Below are 21,370 nucleotides of genomic sequence, written 5' to 3' on the forward strand. Positions count from 1 at the left end.
ACAAGGATCATACAATATTAAGATGATTAATATAAAGATGTGATATGATAATAGCTCCACTTTAACGTGTAGATAGAGAAATAGCATTGAAAAAGATATTTCAAACATTTTCTTTTAAAGACGAGAGGGTTTGGCATGTTTTGCAGTACGTTGGAAGTGAATTCCACACAAGCGGGTCCCAGTAAGATGTACTGGATTTATACTAAAATCAATACGTGGGAGCGGTGCAGGGCCGGGACTGGGCCAAGAGGAGGGAGGGGGTTGCCAGTGGTGGTCCAGGGGGATGTTCCCCCTGGCGGGGTCAAGGGGCAGAGCCCCTTGTGGGGGTCAGGAGGCTTTGCCCCCTGAAGCTGATGGGTAGGTCATATTCTGAGATAGGAAAATGGACGCTCCTTGCACGAAACGGCATAAAATAAACAATAATAAAAAAAATGTTTTAAATAAGTGAGGTACATGTTTAGGCTAGGGGTGGGGGGGGGGGGGGGTGCGCAACCCCCATAACCCCCCCGGTAGTCCGGCCCTGCGGTAGAGTATAGTTCAAAAGTCTGGCTCTCATCAATGAAAGCAAGAGTATTACTTTGTTCACAATCCATACAAACCCGACGGCGTTATATCCGAGCTTCGTCTATTGTCTCATGAAATTAATGTGTCAATGTATGCTGCAGCTTGAATAGCCTGAAGACGGCCAAGGTGGAAGACACGCCCCCTGCCTACAGTCTGGTAGCCAGGGGAAGCGCCGCCATGTTTGACGACAACAGCGCCACCAACGGACTGGAAGATTCACTGACGGAGTTGTCGCCCGTCTCCGCTTCTAACACCAGGGAAAAGCGACATGCGTAAGCAAATGACGTGTAGAGAGAAAGAATGTCTGTCTGTCTGTCTGTCTGTCTGTGTTTGACGTGTATGTGTCTGTGAACTGCCGAAAGTATATAAAAAAAAAATAGATAATCAAAAGTAAAGAAAATATCCTAGATTGAATAGCAATGGTAATTTTACCGCACTAGCTGAAAAGGCAGTGAGCAACCATTAATCAAAAGCTTTCCTTTACAATTCCTATAGGAAGCAGTTCTTGCCTAAAGCAAAAAACCCGAGTTCAGTGCCTATATCCTCTCATTTATGAAAAGGTCATTCAAAGCAAATATTTGCTTACAGTATTACATTTTATCTTCTATCTTATTTTATTTTTGCTTTTTCTTTCCGTTTTTATTTGTTTGCAAATCCTAAAGAAGCCTCCATAGGGGGAATGTGACTTGTTTTTGTGTGTGCTTTCCTTGAATTGGTGAGTAGAGAATTCTTTTGTTTTTCAACTGTATTTTATTTTGGTTGCCTTGCTTGACCACAGTACCTCCCTGTACTTCTGCCCGCACCGTAACTACCTGCTACGCTGGTTCCCGCTGTACTCGGGGTGGCGTCTGAACGACATCTGCTTCGTGCCTTGGGCATCCAACCAGGCCGTCACATACGCCAAGTGCACGTGAGTCACTTTCTGCTGGCATATTTGGTTGAGGTCAAAAAGGGGGCGGTTTTGACGTCAGTTCTAATGGCTTTACCAGACCAAAAATGGCGTAATTTCGCCCTGGTGTCACTAACGACAAAGGTTGAAAAGGGGCCGTTTTGACGTCAGTTTTACTGGCTTTACCAGACCAAATGGCAGAATTACGCCCTGGTGTCAACCACGAAAGAGGTTGAAAAGGCGCAGTGTTAATATCAGTTACTTTAGATCATGTTTTAAAACAAATTCATATTCATACACGTGACAACTTAGTAACATACGTAAGAAGGAGCACAATTTTTTTTTTAAATAGAATATGTGCTCAAAGAATCTTATCTAAATTTCCATGACGGAATATGATTCAACATCGTTGATATACTTGTTTCTTTAATGATATTACTTTCCCTTAATTCGACGTTCAGTGATGTTACATGCAGGTCAACAGCGCCGTATATCTTCGTAGACTTACGGCAAACAACCGTTTTGTTTTAGAGTTTAAAAAAAACCAAGAACAAGACGAGAATAGTTTTGATGATTAACAGTGTCCAACCTGTCTTCAATGGCACTTATTCTAACCCCCACACTGCTTGGGGATCAAGAAAAAAAGATGTGCAGCAAACGTTCAGAACGTGTGTATTATTAAGTGTTTGAATCTGTTGTTTGCCTTTTCATTTCAATAACTGATGTTTGCTCGTTGTGAGTCCTGAAAGTCTCGCTCCTGACAAGCAAAATTAAATTAAAATTAAAATTAAATAAAAACAACAACAACAACGAAAGTAAAAAGCTTCTATCTTCCAACGTTCAAGCAGTCCTAATTCTGTCTTTTTGTCTTTGCAGCAAGCCGACATGCGCACTGAACAACCAGAGAAAAGGTCGCTGTCGGCCATCTTGCTACATCCGTCGGCGCATGCTCGTAATCTGCTTCAACTTCCGCCTCCGCCAGTGGCGCTGGAGATGGGTGGTGAGGAACCTGCCTCAGGCCTGTCGCTGCTCAACGTGCTGAGCAGGAAACTCAACGATGAGCACGTACGACCAACAGCTCCTTCTTTGCAGTGCGAAGCTAGTTTTCCTCGCTGAGCAGATAATTATCAGCAACTAGATGCGCTGTTCGTGTTCTGGGCAGAAATGATCTTGGTCGCTTTTCTTCTCTTGCTCTCTTTCAGTGTAATCCTCTCTTGTTGTTGTTTTAGTTTTAGGGTTTCGTATGGTTGCGGTTTGTTAGATTAGTATTAGATTATGTAACGATAAAGTAAGCTGCAATAAAGACTTGCCATTAATAGAATTGCTACTTAAGAAATAAAAATCGTTTTATTTGGTACAAATTTTGTTCGTGTCATTTTCACCAGTATGCGTCCGCACGTACGAGGTAGAGAGAGAGAGAGAGAGAGAGAGAGAGAGAGAGAGAGAGAGAGAGAGAGAGAGAGAGAGAGAGTGTTTGTGTGTGTGTGTGTGTGTGTGTGTGTGTGGTGTACGTGCATGCATGCATGCGTGTGTGTGTGTGTGTGTGCTTGTGCGTGCGTGCGTGCGTGTGTGTGTGAGTGTTTGTGCGTGCGTGTGAGCGCATTTTCAGTGTAGGGGAGGGTGGGGCAGGTAGGGTCAGGGGCAGGTTGGGTCACCTTGAAAAACTCTCACAATTGAAAAGATATTCCCGTTTCGTTTCCGATCTATGTTTTTGAATGTCCCAGTGCGTCCCTATCGCCAATTTGTTTGAATGGTAGTGATGTGCAAGTATGGATCCGGTGGTTTCACCATGAAATTTGACAGTAAGTGACTTTTTTGACTCTCATACTTTTTGTTCAATACGTGGATTAACAGGGTGCTCATGGATGATATCTTTAGTATACACACCTGATTCATTTTAGAAGTGAATTGTGCTGTTTAAATTCGTATTTAAATTGAATCGAAACGTAACAGACCGATTTCTTTGTGCACCCTGTGCGGGGCAGGTAGGGTATGGGCAGGTTGGGTCAGTGACTCGACCTGCCCCGTCATTACCCAACCTGCCCCTTCTTTACATATAGAGAATACTACATGGCTTGCTGTGTCGTACCAGATTTACACGAGTTTTTTTAATTTAATATTGAACTGCGAGCGAAAGCCATGTAGTATTCTGTTTATCCTACATATTTTACTTACGTGTATTTAACTGAAAATGTCCTGCAGTCGAGGCATTGTAAAAGCTGGTTGGCCTTGAGACCTGGGTCAATGATCGGTACTTGCAATCTGAACACAGCTGCCTGTCCAGACACTGACCTTCTTACCCGGGGTCAATGACCGAGTTTTTATATGAGAGGAAAGTCTCTGAAGGATTGGTCAGCGCAGAATAAGATAAGAGAGGGGTTGAAGTGAATAGCGCAAAGAGGGGGGAGGGAGGGGGGGTAGTAGCTATTTTGACTGCTGATGCAATCGCCAGCGGCTCGTGGCACTGGAGGGGTGGTGACACGGTCAAGTGAGGCGGAGAGGGGTAGCTGTCTAGCCACTGTGTCTGGCCTTGATTGGTGGTAGTCCTGAGTCCTTCTCAAAGTGGGGGGGGGGGGGGGGGGATGAGTGGGCAGTAGAGAAGTGACAGACGACTTTGTGCTTCAGCGAAATTTGAACCCGCACGGCGGGCGATTTCAGCAGAATTTCGAACCCGCCCGACGCGATTTGAACCCGCCGGGGGCGATCGGGCGACCGCCAATATTCAGCCCTGTAAGCAGTGGAAAAACAGGTCCCTGCCAGACTTGCTTGACATGACCTCATTTACATGATATACACACGTGTGATTTGAACGATTATTATCTCACGAGTGTCTCTCTCACGTATGTAGGATAAATTTGTTATTGCATGAAATATGAATCATAGGTGAATTTGTTTGTATGTACGCGCGCGATTGTGTGTTGATGGGTGCGTGTATTTCATGTGTATGAGTTATAAATATTGTTTGTGTTACAGAATGACAGGTTTTGTTTATTGCAACAGCAACGGCACCATTTGTATTCAACCCTGACCTCTTATTTCAGTTATGTTTTTAATAACAACACGCACAGACATGCGAAGTTATGTTATTTTCCATTGATGTTTTTTAATATTATTTTTTGCTTCGTGTTTGTTTTTGGTAAGTTGTTACTATTGGCAATTTTCTTGTTCTTCTTTGTTTGGTTGGTTGTTTTCATATCTCAATTATATACACGGGTTAATTGTGGTATCGTTCAGCTAGTCAATTTATTAATTTACCTTTATTTTGGCAGAATAATAGCTGTTTTTTTCAAGTTGACCCAACCTTCCCCACAGGGGTACCCAACCTGCCCCGTGGTGGGGCAGGTTGGGTATTTTTGGTGACCTTTTTATTTATCGTTTATCTCTCATGATTAGAACGATTTATTTTCGAATGTTGAATTATTGTATTGCAAAAGGATTAAAGTTTTCTTAAAAAGTTGTTTGAAATGTTTTCACTGGTTAATCTTTGAATGAGAGTGAAAAAGGATTTTTTTGACCCTACCTGCCCCACCCTCCCCTAAACATTACAAGTATTGAAACATTTTGGGATTCATGAAATGATAAGGAACACAATGCAATCAATTTTGGATCTATTACTAACATTTTGATTTTAATGAGAATTTTGGGAATTTTAATGAACAAACTCATTTATTAATTTGAAAGCTTCCAAGCTTAAATGCAATCCCATAGTTCGAACTTAGCTAAAGCTTGCTTGACCAAAATTTCAATTAATTTGGTAAAAAAAAAATGCGGTCGTCACAGTGCTACCTCAACTGTTGCACTAAAAATTCAGACATGACGTCATCAATAACAGTTATCGAAAAAAAATTTAAAAAATACTCAGGGATACCACTTTGAAGTACTTGAATGCTAAGTTTCGGGAAGATCTGTCTGGTAGTTGTCTCTTATTCGCTCTACAGATACGCATGCAGGCACCCACGCACATACACCACCACCCTCGCCTCGACCCCCGGTCTGTCTGGAAACATTTAGTCAAAACTTGAATACATGTAAAAAGAGAAGCAGCAAAAGCGGGAAAAACTAAGAAAAACACAACGCGATTGCTGGTCGTTCCTGAAAACGACAAAACATATTAAACCGTGTGCCTTTGTTCGTTCGTTTCTCCGTATGTCTGTCTGTTTGTCAATCTGTCTGTCGTTCTGTCTGTCTGTTTGTCAATCTGTCTGTCGTTCTGTCTGTCTGTTTGTCAATCTGTCTGTCGTTCTGTCTGTCTGTTTGTCAATCTGTCTGTCGTTCTGTCTGTCTGTTTGCCATTGCTGAATCACACTATATCACTGATAAAAAGATGTGCATCCCTGAAAGTCCCAAAAGGGGCTATTTAAAGGCACTCAAACTTCACGTTTTGATTGTCGTCTTCTTCGCGCACATACAAACCAGAGTCATGCAACATCACCTCGCAGTTCACCAAGTACGGCTCCATGGGGACCTGGCTGCACACTGCTGAGAAAAGTGGGACACATTCCTCTCCAACAGAGACACATTGCTGTCTGTGGTGTCTGGGTGACGAGCTGATATCATTCCCAGGAACTCTCATGTAAAGTTTCATGAAGATCGGTCCAGTAGTTTACTCTGAATCGCTCTACACACACACACACACACACACACACACACACACACACACACACACACACACACACACACACACACACACACACACATACACACACACACACAATAAATACTCTGACAAGGGAAACAACCACTGTATATTGCCCTTTGGTAATGCAGTAACACGATTGCCTCCCCTGGAGACCCGTTTCTCAGATTTGGTCTAGTTGTTATACCTGCAGGTTAGGGTTAGGGACTGGGTTATGATTTTGCATTTCAGTTTTTGGCTCACGTAAGTGTAGCCTATGCGATCGTAACTTTGTCTGTCTGTGCGTGTGTGTGTGCGTGTGTGCGTGTGTGCGTGTGTATGTCTGTGGTAGAAACTTTAACATTTGACTAAACACCGAAATACTCATTTCACCTGGTTATTTTTCAAGCACCATCTTCAAAATATTGAAGCAATGATCAACATTGTGTCGGCATGTGTGTAGTTAAAGCGTGTATCCAAAGAAAACGGGTGGTGGGGGGTTTTGAAGGGGTACAAGCAGTTGACTGGTTTCTGTCGTGTGTGGTATGTAGACCAGGTCAGGTGTCAAGACCAGGTCAGGGGTCGCGCGAAGGATTGTGGTATAGATTCACTTCTCCAGTTCTCACTTCTGCATTCGCCGATTCGGGGAAGACGATTTCATGTTGTTCGGTTTCTAAGCTAAATAAAGAAGCTACCAAAGGGAGATTTCCTACAATTTGATCTGCACAGCGTTTTTCCAATGTCCACGCGAGGAAGAGCTGTCGAAAGCCCAGGTTCGATCACAGGCGGAAGGTATCGTCCACTGGACTACTACTATCACAGAAAGACTACAAGGTACGTCACTCACCTTCGAGTCTTCTGTGTTCTTGGAGTCGCTTCCTGGGGAAAAATATTGTTCAAGACGGTTTGCCTCTTCCTACAGTCTGTGTAAGGTCAAATAAATACAGTTGAATGATTGTTTGAACTGTATGTACCTTTAATTTTCAGCTTCCGTCCCTTGCAGGTTGTTTTTAACCATCATTTGGACGAATCTTCGTTTGCGAGCCGCCAACTTCCACCGGACGTCAAACTCATGCATCCGCACCGAATTTGCATACCAGCGCTCATTGGTCTAAAACATATGTAAATATTGGGCAGCAAAGGGAAGCTACCCACGGGAGTTTTCACTTTCGGTATTAGTGAAGAACCGTTCGGCATTCAAAATGAGGAAAACGTTATTTTTTTGGTAAGTACTGAATTTATGAATGAACACGAACGGAACCGATGCAGACGATTTCAGTGGACCAATGAAAATAATCATCGAATATCCTGTTATTAACCAATGAGCGCTGGTATGCATATTCGGTGCGGATGCATGAGTTTGACGTCCGGTGGAAGTTGGCGGCTCGCAAACGAAGATTCGTCCAAATGATGGTTAAAAACAACATGCAAGGGACGGAAGCTGAAAATTAAAGGTACATACAGTTCAAACAATCATTCAACTGTATTTATTTGACCTTACACAGACTGTAGGAAGAGGCAAACCGTCTTGAACAATATTTTTCCCAAGGAAGCGACTCCAAGAACACAGAAGACTCGAAGGTGAGTGACGTACCTTGTAGGACGATACCTTCCGCCTGTGGTTCGATCTGGCAGCCGTATCCCGGTAAGTACAGAGACAGATCTAGTGTCTCCCACTCTGATAACGTGTCACCTACTGTTACTCCGTTTTGTTTTAATTTCTTTTTATTTCAGCAGACACGGATGTCAAACACAGTGCTAGGCAGTCACCTCTAGTGAAATGAGGTGATCTAAAGTGCCTGTAATGTTTGGATGTCTTTAATTGTTCGTGGTTCGATTTATGTGAATTTCAAGACTTGCAGTAGAGTCTCAAGTTAAGTTTACTCTGCCCGAAAAAAACCGTCCATCATTTACTTGAACATGCAGATAATTATAAGGAAACGGAATGAATCTGTTCTCAAAGTCAAAATGATCACGATTTTTTCCTCAGATTCAAAACATGCACTGTCATGGTTTTGTCTGTACAATTTAGTAAGTCTTACCTTGCAACAACTTCCTTGAACTTGAAAGACAGTTTTTGAATGCTAGATCTGTATCGCGTTTCATTCCAGACTCGATTCTCTCTTTGATTGTACTGTTTGCTGTTTACGCACTATCATGATTCGCTATGTAACGTTTGGTAAGCTTACCTTGCAACAGCTTTCTTGTCTTTGTTGGCATTTTCTTTCAAGGCAGTACAACGTAAGATTAGATTCTTTCGGACAGAAGGTAGAATGTGAGTTTTGAGACAACGACAGTCGTCCAAAGAAAGCTTGCTGTGGCATTTGTTTGTAAATAGGCCTAATGGTACATGTGTCACAGTGATTCTGTATTTTTCTGCGGTTGATGTGGTTTCTTTTTTCCTCTCTTGTTTTTTCCCTCCTGAGTTGATCGTTATCATTTAAACAAGACCCTCAGAGAGTACCTCCGTTGCTCCTTAAAATGGAATGTGAATAGTGTGTTGGTTGTGTTGACCGTCAGAATTATTTTAAGAACCAGGCTGCTGCAGTCAGTTGACATGTTTTGCATATTGTAGGGTTACCATGCTGCATAGGTAAAGTGGCTTGTATAACCTGACTATTCTGTTTCAAAACACTGTTTATATTTGTGTAGGTTGTAGTCATCATAACTAATCGCATTTTGCCATTTGTTTCAGAAAGGAGGTTAACCTACAAGATCGACGCTATGTCAGATATGCCTCAGCCACATGAAGACTTCCGAATGTAGATCCACTCGGCATGGTGACAAGTCTTGATGAAAAGTATGGGACTGAGGACAGCAGTGGAAAAAGTGGCCACATGGCAGGTACCTATTGCTTAGTGTCTGCAGTGCAAAAGACAGATAAGGCCAAAAAAAAAAATTGTCTGTTTCTGGTAACATGGCTAAAAAAAATAGGGTCGGTAGGTCGGGAATTTTTTTTTATTTTTTTTTAATTTTTTTTTTTTACCCCCAAATGTAGACCAATAAAACTAACTTTAAAAATCGCGCAAAGAGACTGGATTCACTATACATAGAGACAAGACACTCAACACATTTACAAATCGTCAGCGGACTTTCGTTTTCACACGTTTTTGTTGTTCATTTTCTCACCCTGTCCTCTACCACCACCAAAAAAACCAAAATTTTGGAGTTTGGAAAAAAAAAGTTTAGGGTCGGCGCCGAAATTTAGGGTCGGTCGGGTGACCAGAAACAGACAATTTTTTTTTTTGGGCCTAAGCTGATGGTAGATTTGCAAATGAACACAGTGTGTGTGTGTGTGTGTGTGTGTGTGTGTGTGTGTGTGTGTGTGTGTGTGTGTGTGTGTGTGTGTGTGTGTGTGTGTGTGTGTGTGAGGATTGCACAAGATCTCATTCAAGGACAACTGCACCAACAACAAATACACAGTCATTTTATCTGTTTGCCTTCTTTTGAAAATTATACATGGAGTTGATATGATGCGTTAGTTTTAACTGTGTGTGTGTGTGTGCGTGTGTGTGAGTGTGTGTGTGTGTGTGTGTGTGTGTGTGTGTGTGTGTGTGACGGATGAGTTTGTGTTACTGTTTGTTGATTTCTTACGGGAGCCTTGAAGGCTTCGCCTCTTGTTAACTAAATTCTTCCGACAGTCAAGAGGTAATCTGCTTTGCTGACACAAAGAGTTGCAAGAGCTTAACAGAAAGACACCGTGATCAGCCCTCGACAACAATACTTCCACAAAATGGTAAGCTTAACAGAGAGACACCGTGATCAGCCCTCGACAACAATACTTCCACAAAATGGTAAGCTTAACAGAGAGACACCGTGATCAGCCCTCGACAACAATACTTCCACAAAATGGTAAGCTTAACAGAGAGACACCGTGATCAGCCCTCGACAACGATACTTCCACAAAATGGTAAGCTTAACAGAGAGACACCGTGATCAGCCCTCGACAACGATACTTCCACAAAATGATAAGCTTAACAGAGAGACACCGTGATCAGCCCTCGACAACGATACTTCCACAAAATGGTAAGCTTAACAGAGAGACACCGTGATCAGCCCTCGACAACGATACTTCCACAAAATGGTAAGCTTAACAGAGAGACACCGTGATCAGCCCTCAACAACAATACTTCCACAAAATGGTAAGCTTAACAGAGAGACACCGTGATCAGCCCTCGACAACAATACTTCCACAAAATGGTAAGGGGATCAAGAGACACCTAGATCAGATTTAGTCAATGACATTTCTACCACATGTGCAAGTGTCCACCACGCCAATCTCATTGGGAAAAGGGGAACAACTCCTCCTGAACTGCGGTGACAAGAGATCAGTGCGTCACACTGCCATGTGTCTTTGTAATCAATCAGCCAATCAATTTAGCCAGTCTACTGTAAGATCAAAACGTAATCAATAAAAATCATATGATTGTTTTACGCTTTGCTTACGCTCAGGCCATTGAATCGTACAAGATTGTCAAATCTTCATTCTATAATTAAACATAATATAATTTCACAACGGCGGATTACTTGCTTTAACACACAGGAAGTTAACTTTTTTCAGTGAAGAGTCAATCCGAAAAGAAACATGAATTACACTAACTGACCATTGGGCTAAGAATAAAAAAAACAAGAAAGGTAAATTGTTGGAACGTTTGTTATTGACAAAAAAACGTTACATTCACAAATATATCGACCCAACGGTCTTTTAAGTGCACAGACAAACAATTAGTTACGACAACTTATCTTGACCATTTGGTAGAGCACTGGACGTTTGATCCTAAGGTCGCAGGTTCGAATTTGGGCCGGGACGGACACAGGTCAACTTTATGTGCAAACCCAGAGACGGAAGCCATGTCCCACCCCCGTGTCACCACCACGTAAAAGACCTCGGTCATTCTGGCATAAGTGCAGATGGCTGATACCACCTAACACGCATACACTTGTGTATCTCATCAAAAGGTGTGAGGGCGTAAAACTCCAATTATCATATTACCCATATCTAGTCCTTAAGCGGCAAAATATTCAGCATTCTCTATTTCTGGTGTTGGTAGCGCGACTCTGTTGTTGCGAGAATTCCACTGGGAGGTAGAGAGAGACCCGAATCAGTTTCAGCGATGGGACAATACAGTAATTATGAGAATGATGGAGTAAATATGATATGCACGGCACTGTAATGGAAACGTTTTTAATGGCTTTGCTTGTTCTGTATCAACACACGACTGCGACGCATTACGCTTTGTTTGCTTTGTATCAACACACGACTGCAACGCATTACGCTTTGCTTGCTTTGTATCAACACACGACTGCAACGCATTACGCTTTGCTTGTTCTGTATCAACACACGACTGCAACGCATTACGCTTTGCTTGTTCTGTATCAACACACGACTGCAACGCATTACGCTTTGCTTGTTCTGTATCAACACACGACTGCAACGCATTACGCTTTGTTTGCTTTGTATCAACACACGACTGCAACGCATTACGCTTTGTTTGCTTTGTATCAACACACGACTGCAACGCATTACGCTTTGTTTGCTTTGTATCAACACACGACTGCAACGCATTACGCTTTGTTTGCTTTGTATCAACACACGACTGCAACGCATTACGCTTTGTTTGCTTTGTATCAACACACGACTGCAACGCATTACGCTTTGTTTGCTTTGTATCAACACACGACTGCAACGCATTACGCTTTGTTTGCTTTGTATCAACACACGACTGCAACGCATTACGCTTTGTTTGCTTTGTATCAACACACGACTGCAACGCATTACGCTTTGCTTGTTCTGTATCAACACACGACTGCAACGCATTACGCTTTGTTTGCTTTGTATCAACACACGACTGCAACGCATTACGCTTTGCTTGCTTTGTATCAACACACGACTGCAACGCATTACGCTTTGTTTGCTTTGTATCAACACACGACTGCAACGCATTACGCTTTGTTTGCTTTGTATCAACACACGACTGCAACGCATTACGCTTTGTTTGCTTTGTATCAACACACGACTGCAACGCATTACGCTTTGTTTGCTTTGTATCAACACACGACTGCAACGCATTACGCTTTGCTTGTTCTGTATCAACACACGACTGCAACGCATTACGCTTTGTTTGCTTTGTATCAACACACGACTGCAACGCATTACGCTTTGTTTGCTTTGTATCAACACACGACTGCAACGCATTACGCTTTGCTTGTTCTGTATCAACACACGACTGCAACGCATTACGCTTTGTTTGCTTTGTATCAACACACGACTGCAACGCATTACGCTTTGTTTGCTTTGTATCAACACACGACTGCAACGCATTACGCTTTGTTTGCTTTGTATCAACACACGACTGCAACGCATTACGCTTTGTTTGCTTTGTATCAACACACGACTGCAACGCATTACGCTTTGCTTGTTCTGTATCAACACACGACTGCAACGCATTACGCTTTGTTTGCTTTGTATCAACACACGACTGCAACGCATTACGCTTTGTTTGCTTTGTATCAACACACGACTGCAACGCATTACGCTTTGTTTGCTTTGTATCAACACACGACTGCAACGCATTACGCTTTGCTTGTTCTGTATCAACACACGACTGCGACGCATTACGCTTTGTTTGCTTTGCACTCATCGTGGTGCAAGCAAACAGCACATAACATTGTCTAAGCAGTCTGTTAGCTGTGTCTGACATTTAAGCCAGAAGTGATTTGTTAATTAAAGTGGGACACGTCACACGTCACCCGAGTCAGAACAAAAGCGAAAAGAGAACTCGTCTAATTGGTTTGCGTTTATTAGACTGACCACACAGCAAATGAAAGACATGCAATACAGACGCAGTTCATGACCCTGTACAAACAAATGTGCGCGCAAGGTCACACACATCAAGACACACACACACACACACACACACAAACACATGCACGCACGCACACACACAGACAAACACAAACACATGCACGCACGCACACACACACACACACACACACACACACACACACACACGCTCATTCACAAACACCACACACAAACACACACACACACCCACGCACAAACCCACACAAACCCCCCGCATCCGACACACACACACACGCACACTTACACACACACACCCTACACACACACAAACACACACTGACTGTTAGGTATGCAATGCCTTGGCCGGTCGACGACAAAGACATGCATTCTACTTTATTTTGTTTTATTGATTTCCTCCTATCATAGGCAAACATTTGAGCACTGACGGCACGCTGTTTAAACTTCTCTTGATGACGCTGAGCAGTCGAACTCGTGTTTTCTATTATGTAAGAGCCCTAGCTGTTATTAGCTCGATCAAAATCGTCAAACGGAGAATCGTGGGATTAGCATTTAATCGACGGTTTGGGTTTGTGTAAAAAGGAACTTATCACCTAGGTCAGGATTCGTGTTCCTATTGGCGAGAAACTGCCTCACGTACAAACTTGTCAGTGCATTGTACCAACTTAAGGTTTGCCTTGAAAATGCGTCTTTAAATGTAGAAGTCGTGATGACGTTTCCCTTCAAAACGCGAATTTTTCTCTTTCTCTTGGCAAACGCCTTGAGACTTATGTCGGGACAGTCTACAGGGCGGCTTTCAGAGAACTGGCCCGATTTTTCCTTCGATGACTCCGGGACCAGATTAGCCTACTACCGATGGCGATCGTGGCTTCTTGATCATCCAGCTATCCGCCAAAAAGTTCCGCCGATTCCGAAGAAGCCTGGATTGACTGCTGAAGACAAGATGAACGTCAGTGTCAAGGTCACCCCAGCGATCGTATTGCCCAACAGACCGTACGCCTATCGGCGAAGATGCAGTTCTGGTGGATAGACCCTGTTTTGGCCACGACGGATGATTTGGACGAGTTATTCAGTGACGGTAACGTTTCGCTTCTGCCCGAGTCTGTCACGATTCCTTCTGACTTGCTGTGGCTGCCTCCACTGGTCGTGGTGGAAAGCATCAGCGTTTCCGCGATTCTGCGCGAAGTGAACGAAGTGGAAGTGAAGAAGAATGGTCAAATCTTCATCGAACTCCCGTACGTCGTCACTTTCTCCTGTCCGTTCGACATGTCCGGATACCCCTTCGACGAGCACGACTGCTCCGTAACACTTGTCGACACGTCTGAGACAGTGAACGTCCGTCCTTCGGGAACACCATGGGATATCACTCTTTCTCAGACATTCGGCGTGGAGGGTGAGTGGGACCTTGTCGATGTTGTGGAGAACGTGCTGGTCTTTGAGAACACTGGCCACATTTACGCTCAGTGCGTTCTGCGCCTGAGGAGAAAGGCGACCTTCTACGTTGTTCTGATGATTGTGCCGATGGTGATGACTTCCTACCTGAACGTGCTGGTCTTTCTCCTGCCTCCTGACCTCGGTGACAAGGCGTCCTACCTCGTCACTGATCTCATTTCTACGTCATTCTTTGCCTCGTTCTTCAACCTAGAGGCATCAACCACATCCCAGGAGTCGTTTGGCTTTTTGTTTTCGTGCTGGCGGAAAGTTTTTTTGCTCTTCTCACCAGCCTCGTCATGCTGAGAAAGTACAAAAGGGAGAGAAGTGGCCAAGAGAAAGGGGAAATGATTTCTACTACCGGGAACATGAGTTTCGTTTCTGGCTATAAAAAACTGGGCTTTACCTCCCAAACTGCAAGCCACCCCACAGGTTTTGAAGGCTCCTCCAATAAACTGGATTCTGTTTCTGGTGAAATGAACGACACGTTCCATGAAAAGAAATTTCGTACTTCCGGAGAACTCCCTTATTCTGGCAAAGCTGTACCAAAAAAAAGCAGGAAGTAGATTCCATGTCCAATGCCCCAGCGAGTTGGAGAGGAATAGGCATGCCTGCCAAGAGCGTGGATAATGTTCTCTTTGTGGTCCTGTTCACATCCAACACCATCGCAATCATTGCCATTTTGGCCTTCGTGGTGTTACATTCACATACGACTTCACACACATCTACAAGGTGGTCCAAAAAAGTGCCTTATTTCCTTTTTGATCTCATTTTTGACTGCGAAGATAGATTTTGAAAATTTGCTCACCAAACAATAGTAGAATGATGGGAGATTATGTCTTGCAAATTTGGTAGAAACTGGTCTGTCCTTAGTAGTTGATAATATGCTCTATCCAGGCTCGTCTTCGCTGCGGAACTGCTGCTGCACGAACGTTGAAATTGTCCATGACTCGTCCAATCATGTCAGCTGGTATGCGCCTGATTTCCCTTCCGTCAGAGCTGCCAGGGCCTGGGGATTGTTGCCGTATATTCTGTCCTTGAGGTACCCCCACAGAAAGTAGTCGGGTGGGTTGACATCAGGGGAGTAGGGTGGCCAAGGGAAGATCTGTTTGAACAATAGAGCGGAGCACCATCTTGTTGGTAGATAACTGTGTTCATATTAACTCCCCTTTTCTTCGTTAGACCAGGAATGAACTTGGTCTGCATAAGTGCACGAGTCATGGACAATTTAAGCGTTTGTGTTATTTATTAAGGAGATTTCTGTTGCAGCAGTTCTTCAACGAAGAGGAACCTGCATGGATAGAGCATCATTATTATCAACTACAAAGGACATATTAGTGACTGTAACGTATTGTTTTGTTTATAACAAACGTTCCAACAACTTACCTTTCTTGTGTTTTGATTATCAACTACTAAGGACAGACCAGTTTCAACCAAATTTGCAAGACATAATCTCCCATCATGCTGCTTTTGTTTGCTGAACACATTTTCTTACATTTCTCTTCGCAGTCAAAACTGCGATCAAAAATAAACTAGGGCGCTTTTTTGGACCTCCCTGTAGGCTATATAGAAAGTGACACTCAACTCTTTGCAAAGGTTTTATGGTGAATGTCACTTGTTTAATTTCATCACTCCGTGTATTTAAAAACATCTGTAATGCGGCCACCAGTCTGGTCGAACAAGAACGTTCTACGGTTTGCTATTTTAAATTCGGGACGGACAAACCTCTAAACAAGGGTCTTCAACTCTTGCATTTGGATTACATGGAAACACTTTTATGGACAAACTATAAACACATCGTTTCCAAATGGTTTCCTCTTTCCATTTTACTTGTTTGAAATGCTTATAAGTGTTGTAATTAGATGTGTGATTTAAAACAGTTCCATCTATCGTTCTGAGGTGGTGTCATAATGCCAGGTGTGTTAACGTCCATAAAATAAGTGTAGTCGTCTTTTTTTTCTATTCATTTATTTATGAATTCATCATTCATTTATCTTTCTATTTAATTATTGATCATTGTATTCAATCATTATTTCATTGGCTTTATTAATCAATTTATACATGTATCTACTTCTTGTCCGTCGCGATATAACCTTGAATGGTTGAAAACGACGTTAAACACCAAATAAAGAAAAGAAAGTCTACTTCTTGTGTTAAGTCGTTCATCCAATTTGAGTACATAACATGCTTAATACGATTTGGAATTCGCATCCCCGGTCCTTATCCTATCTGTTTTGAGAGATTGTGGAATGATAGCAGATTAAATCAATCAGATGACAGCATCATTAGAAATGAATGTGTATTACTGTCGTTAATGTGTGTGCTTTCTGTTTTTGTTTGGTTGTTGGTATTTTTGTGTCCGTGTGTATAGGGATGGTGGTGGTTGTTACCTTGACGACAGGCTTGAAAGGTTGTCGTCTGCAATTTCTCTTTTTGGTAATTCAGATTACGAGAACCAATTGGTATTTTCGACGTCATGACTTTTGCTTTCCAAATAAAATCTTTGAAACAAAACCCCGCCTTGTCGTTCTTCGGTGTGTGTGTGCGTGTTTGTGTGTGTTTGTGTGTGTGTGTGTGTGTGTGTGTGTGTGTGTGTGTGTGTGTGCACGGTGTGTGTGTGTGTGTGTGTGTGTGTGTGTGTGTGTGTGTGTGTGTGTTTGACATCATCCTTCACAAAGGAATTAATATTTAATTGTCTTGTTCGTTCTCTTTCAATGTGAAGTTATTTCCTATTTATTCTTTTTCATATTTGGCGTACAACGCTGTGATTTCCACACTGTCCGCGTGTTCTCTACCAGATGAATCTATTTTGGTTTATTCTTGTAATGCACTGTGTTTGTTTGATTGATGCCATTGTGTGTTTTGTGTCAATGCATTGCCCCTATTCGGCCTTTTTAGTCATGAACATAGCCGTCAAATCTTCTTGAATGACGTATGTCGATCTCTTATGTTATTGGTTGTATTTTGCATCCGTGATGACTAAGATAAGGAAACACACACACACACACACACACACACACACACACACACACACACACACACACACACACACACACACACACACACAGACTCAGACTCAAAACTTTATTACAAAAGGATAAAGGTTTTAGGCAAAGCCTATTCTTCCAACCTGTCCTTTATACAACACATAAAGACAGACGCACATAAAAAAAATATAAATTCAATCATATAAAATACATTGTATGAAATGCAACACAATGTGCATTTAAGGAATTACATAAGGAGAACTCAAAAATGACAAAATTACCTTGACATAGTTATACCTTTCATTTGGGAATAAAGTTGCTCCGATCAGCTACACATCCGTTAACACTAGTACAAAATGTTTAACAAAATAACAATCGAACAAGACATTTCATTCACGAATGATGTGTGAACGTGACTGTCTCTTAAACATTTTCACTGAAGTTGCATTTCTTATCTGTTGGGGGAGAGAGAGAGATGACTAAGATAAGGAAACACACACACACACACACACACACACACACACACACACACACACACACACACACACACACACACACACACACACACACACACACAGTCTTCTAAAGAAAGTTACAAGTTTAGTTTTATTTATTAGCAAAAAATATTTTCGATAAGTAATATACACTCTTCCACCTAGGATGTTCCCGTTCGGTGAGTGTTCAAATGGAAGGCTCTTTGTACTGTGTGTAAAAGCCTGACAGTATCCTGACAGTATCTGTGATGGTTTACGGGAGGCGTACTGTGCCTTTAACTTGCCATGCCAGGTGTACGAAATTTATATTCCCTTGTTCCCTGTTAGTCTTGGTGGTGGAAGGGGTGGAGGGAAGGTAGCGCGACATTCGTTTGCGCGAGATCACATATCGTCGCTGGCCTTCGAAGACCTCGTAGGCCTATCTTCAAAATCATAGTTCTGAGATAATGACAAAGGAGTGTCTTAAAAATTCAAATTCCTCTTCACCAGATTTTTGTTTGTTATAAAGCGTAGGTAACAACTCGATTAATGATTCCTGGTCGTTTCTAGACAAATACAATATTTTGGCGAGTTTAGATCAAAACGTGTAGATACGAGGTTTTCACTTTTTTGTTTTGAATTTAAGGAACAATTACGAGGATTTTCAACAGACTCGCAGGGATTCAAACAGACAATACGAGGTTTTCCCGCTAATGTCTCAACACCCAACGCAATACGAGGTTTTTAAAATCAGGGGAAAAAGATCTTTGCAAAATAGATAGAGTTACAAGCTTTTCACAGATGATAGGAAAAAAATCAAGGGACGGAACCATGCAAAAATCCGAAAATCGGGAAAATGTAAGTTACGAGGTCTTCGAAGGCCAGTGACGATATTGGTATTATCCCTTCGCCCACATCCCATTTTCGCCTACGAGATTTTTTACTGGAAGTAAAAAAAAAATGCGGAGTACAAATTTCGTGGAGGGAGTAATTTGTTCGTGCCTTGGGGAGTTCTTTTCTCGTACGAAAACTTTACTCGGAGTAAGAATTTCGTACGAAATTTTTACTCCGGAGTAAATTTTTCGTGGAGTACAAATTGCGTGTTACAACGGCACTGTTACTCAAAAAATGATTCCCAGAAAACGGCGTACAAAGTTTTCCAAATGATGTCAAATGATCATAAATCCCTTTGAAAATCTGGCCTTATCACGAATAAACAATTATTGACGATTGCCGCGCAAAAGCGGTACCCAAACATGCGTGACTGAAGTGATTAAAGTGAAATTTGACAGCCATTCAGCCACAGTCGCCAGAGCCAGAGCTCTTTACAAAACGTAGAAAGAGATGCTGTTCCTTGGGAAGAATAATTCTGCGAAGTTGTACCCGCTCGTACAATTATGTGCAGACATGTTTTTGCCCAAACACATCAGTAGGTCAGACAACGCCTTTAAATGCTTTTCCTTGTCTCTGTCTACAGGTAAAGAAGAAGAAGACAGGCAGCTCTTACCGGCATAGATGAGCGACGTGTTGCCGGGACACGACTGACGACCCCATCTGACGAACGTGGAGCCTGAAACAGAAATAACAGTGTTATACACCTGTTATCCCTTCATACAGCTCATACACCTGTCATTCTTGTTCATCTATGAGCTTAAGGCATTAATTTTCAACTTCAACCGGGTATGTGAGCTCAGCCCCAATCCCAATTTCTTGAAAGATGGTTACCAAAGTTTACATTACGAATTTTCAGCAAGAGTAATGCCTTTTACAATTCAGAAAATTGCTCTCACAAAGTAGGCCAAACGAACCTGAATGACGTTATATAAGAGGTTCATTATCTCGACCGAGTAATTTGTTTGTGACATAACACACACACACACACACACACACACACACACACACACACACACACACACACACACACACACACACACACACACACACACACACACACACACAGAATCGACTGACACACTTGTAGTATACTTACCCGTGAAATCCGAGTAGTACGGGTCATCAGGTTGCTCGCTCACTCCGCGGTAAGGCGAGTTCTGCAGAGAACTGATCTTGTCGGCCTCCCCCAGCTGTTCCTTAATTGGTTGTCTCGAGGTCATCTGTGGCCGTCTGCAGTTTGTCTTTGGTTGTCTGGAGGTCATCTTTGGCTGTCTGGAGATCATCTTTGGTTGTCAGGAGGTCATCTTTGGTTGATTAGAGGTCAGTTGTAGAATTCTGCGTAACAACAGAAGCCTTCAGCTAGAATCATAGATAGACAGAGAGAGACAGAGAGAGAAAAAAACAGAAAGACAGAGATATATAGACACAGAGACAGAGACATATACAGAGACAGAGAGATGGTGGGTTGGTTAAACGGAAGTTAGCAAGCTGCGAATTATCCCCATTGAGTTTCATCGGTTGCTTTATCAGTAGACGAGACAACGGTTAAAGGCCAGGGCAAACTCCTCTTTATATATGCCCAAAAAAAAATTTCAAACAAAAATTGCTTGTTTGCATGGCATTTGGTCTATAATTGACCTATGTCATACTCATTTGGAGTAAAACTTTGAAATTAGTGATTTAGAAGACAAAACGTTACCGTCCCATATATGGGACAGTGGGCACGAGAGGGTAGGGGTTTTCTTACTTTCTCACATTACATAGAAAAGCAAAAATTACAGATGATCTGAACTTTTATTGAAATAAAATCATTCAAGATAACATAAACAAGTCACACAACTGAATTTTGAGCAATTGTTGCCTTTGATAAATGGGAAATAAACTGTTCATTCTAACATTTTGTACAGAATGAAACAAACTGTGAACACAGTTCGACATTTTCGTTTCTGACTCTGGAAACAGTCGGTGGCTTTTGTCATTTTGACTTCAATTCAACTGAGTATAGAGTGTTGCAGTCGTAGTTCACATACGTTGAAGAACATCATTTAGTGTGATATTGCCGGAAGCATCGGTCATGAACCCCGACCTTGCATTTTGAGCAACGGTGCTTGGTCTTCTTGCCGCAAGCTCCGCATCCCAGTTGTGTTGGCCATAATTCCACCAGATGGTCCAGTCGGTCAAACCTGATCTCTTCCAAGACCCGCTTGTCCACAGAAACGTGGCCTCTTGGACGGCCAGGTGCTGCATGGTGTGAAGCGCGGCCGGCCAAGGTAGACCCTGACAACTCGCCTGTAGATGGCGAGAAGATCCATCGGGTTGTTCTTTGCAGCCTCAGTTGCTCGATACAGATGCCACACCTGTTGGATACAGACGTCTAGGCAGTAGGCAAAGATGGCCCACCACCACTTCTTCGAGCGTATGGCAACCCTGTACTTGCCAACGTTCTGATCAGTGCGATCAACACCTCCCATGGTTTGGTTGTAGTGGCAAATCAGGAAGGGCTGTGGGAGTTTTTTGGTTTTTTTGTTTTTTGTTTTTTTGTATTTGCCAAGCACATCATTGTGGGGCTTTTAATCAATAGCATGCATCCGTCTACAATGTATCATCATTCATCCTTCAACATGTATAATAAATATGTAAACGGCAAGTATGCAAGACATAATATATACAACATTAGGAACTAACAGACAGACG

The 21,370-nt window shown here is 42.5% G+C and overlaps 3 protein-coding genes across 3 annotated transcripts in view; 2 read left to right on the forward strand and 1 right to left on the reverse strand.

The window, feature by feature from the left end:
* Positions 1 to 2,803, forward strand: part of LOC138953654 (uncharacterized) — a 9,106-nt gene extending 6,303 nt beyond the window's left edge. The window contains exons 3-5 of the mRNA XM_070325534.1: positions 666 to 836; positions 1,343 to 1,474; positions 2,330 to 2,803. Of these exons, the coding sequence (XP_070181635.1) occupies positions 666 to 836; positions 1,343 to 1,474; positions 2,330 to 2,495 (469 nt within the window). The 3' untranslated portion in view covers positions 2,496 to 2,803. The remainder of the gene's footprint in view (positions 1 to 665; positions 837 to 1,342; positions 1,475 to 2,329) is intronic.
* Positions 2,804 to 13,902: 11,099 nt separating this feature from the next.
* Positions 13,903 to 15,382, forward strand: LOC138953374 (5-hydroxytryptamine receptor 3A-like). The gene has a single exon (XM_070325173.1). It carries the CDS (start codon positions 13,903 to 13,905, stop codon positions 14,626 to 14,628), a length of 726 nt encoding a protein of 241 aa, XP_070181274.1. The 3' UTR covers positions 14,629 to 15,382.
* Positions 15,383 to 17,467: 2,085 nt separating this feature from the next.
* On the reverse strand, positions 17,468 to 20,007 carry LOC138953550 (uncharacterized). The gene is made up of 2 exons (XM_070325392.1): positions 19,773 to 20,007; positions 17,468 to 19,352 (listed from the first exon to the last, which is right to left on the reverse strand). The coding sequence occupies exons 1-2, from the start codon at positions 19,957 to 19,959 to the stop codon at positions 19,108 to 19,110; spliced, it is 432 nt and encodes a 143-aa protein (XP_070181493.1). The 5' UTR covers positions 19,960 to 20,007; the 3' UTR covers positions 17,468 to 19,107.
* Between the last annotated feature and the right edge of the window lie 1,363 nt (positions 20,008 to 21,370).

The sequence above is a fragment of the Littorina saxatilis genome, linkage group LG17 (genome assembly GCF_037325665.1).
Source record: "Littorina saxatilis isolate snail1 linkage group LG17, US_GU_Lsax_2.0, whole genome shotgun sequence".
Classification (NCBI taxonomy): Eukaryota; Metazoa; Mollusca; class Gastropoda; order Littorinimorpha; family Littorinidae; genus Littorina; species Littorina saxatilis.

Bases quoted from the DNA above. Each gene is read 5' to 3' on its own strand.
- LOC138953374 (XM_070325173.1), top strand. From the start codon at position 13,903: ATGCAGTTCTGGTGGATAGACCCTGTTTTGGCCACGACGGATGATTTG.
- LOC138953550 (XM_070325392.1), bottom strand. From the start codon at position 19,959: ATGATCTCCAGACAGCCAAAGATGACCTCCAGACAACCAAAGACAAAC. The intron at 19,353-19,772 runs GTAAGTATACTA...TTTCTGTTTCAG, and splicing joins GTACTACTCGGATTTCACGG to GCTCCACGTTCGTCAGATGG.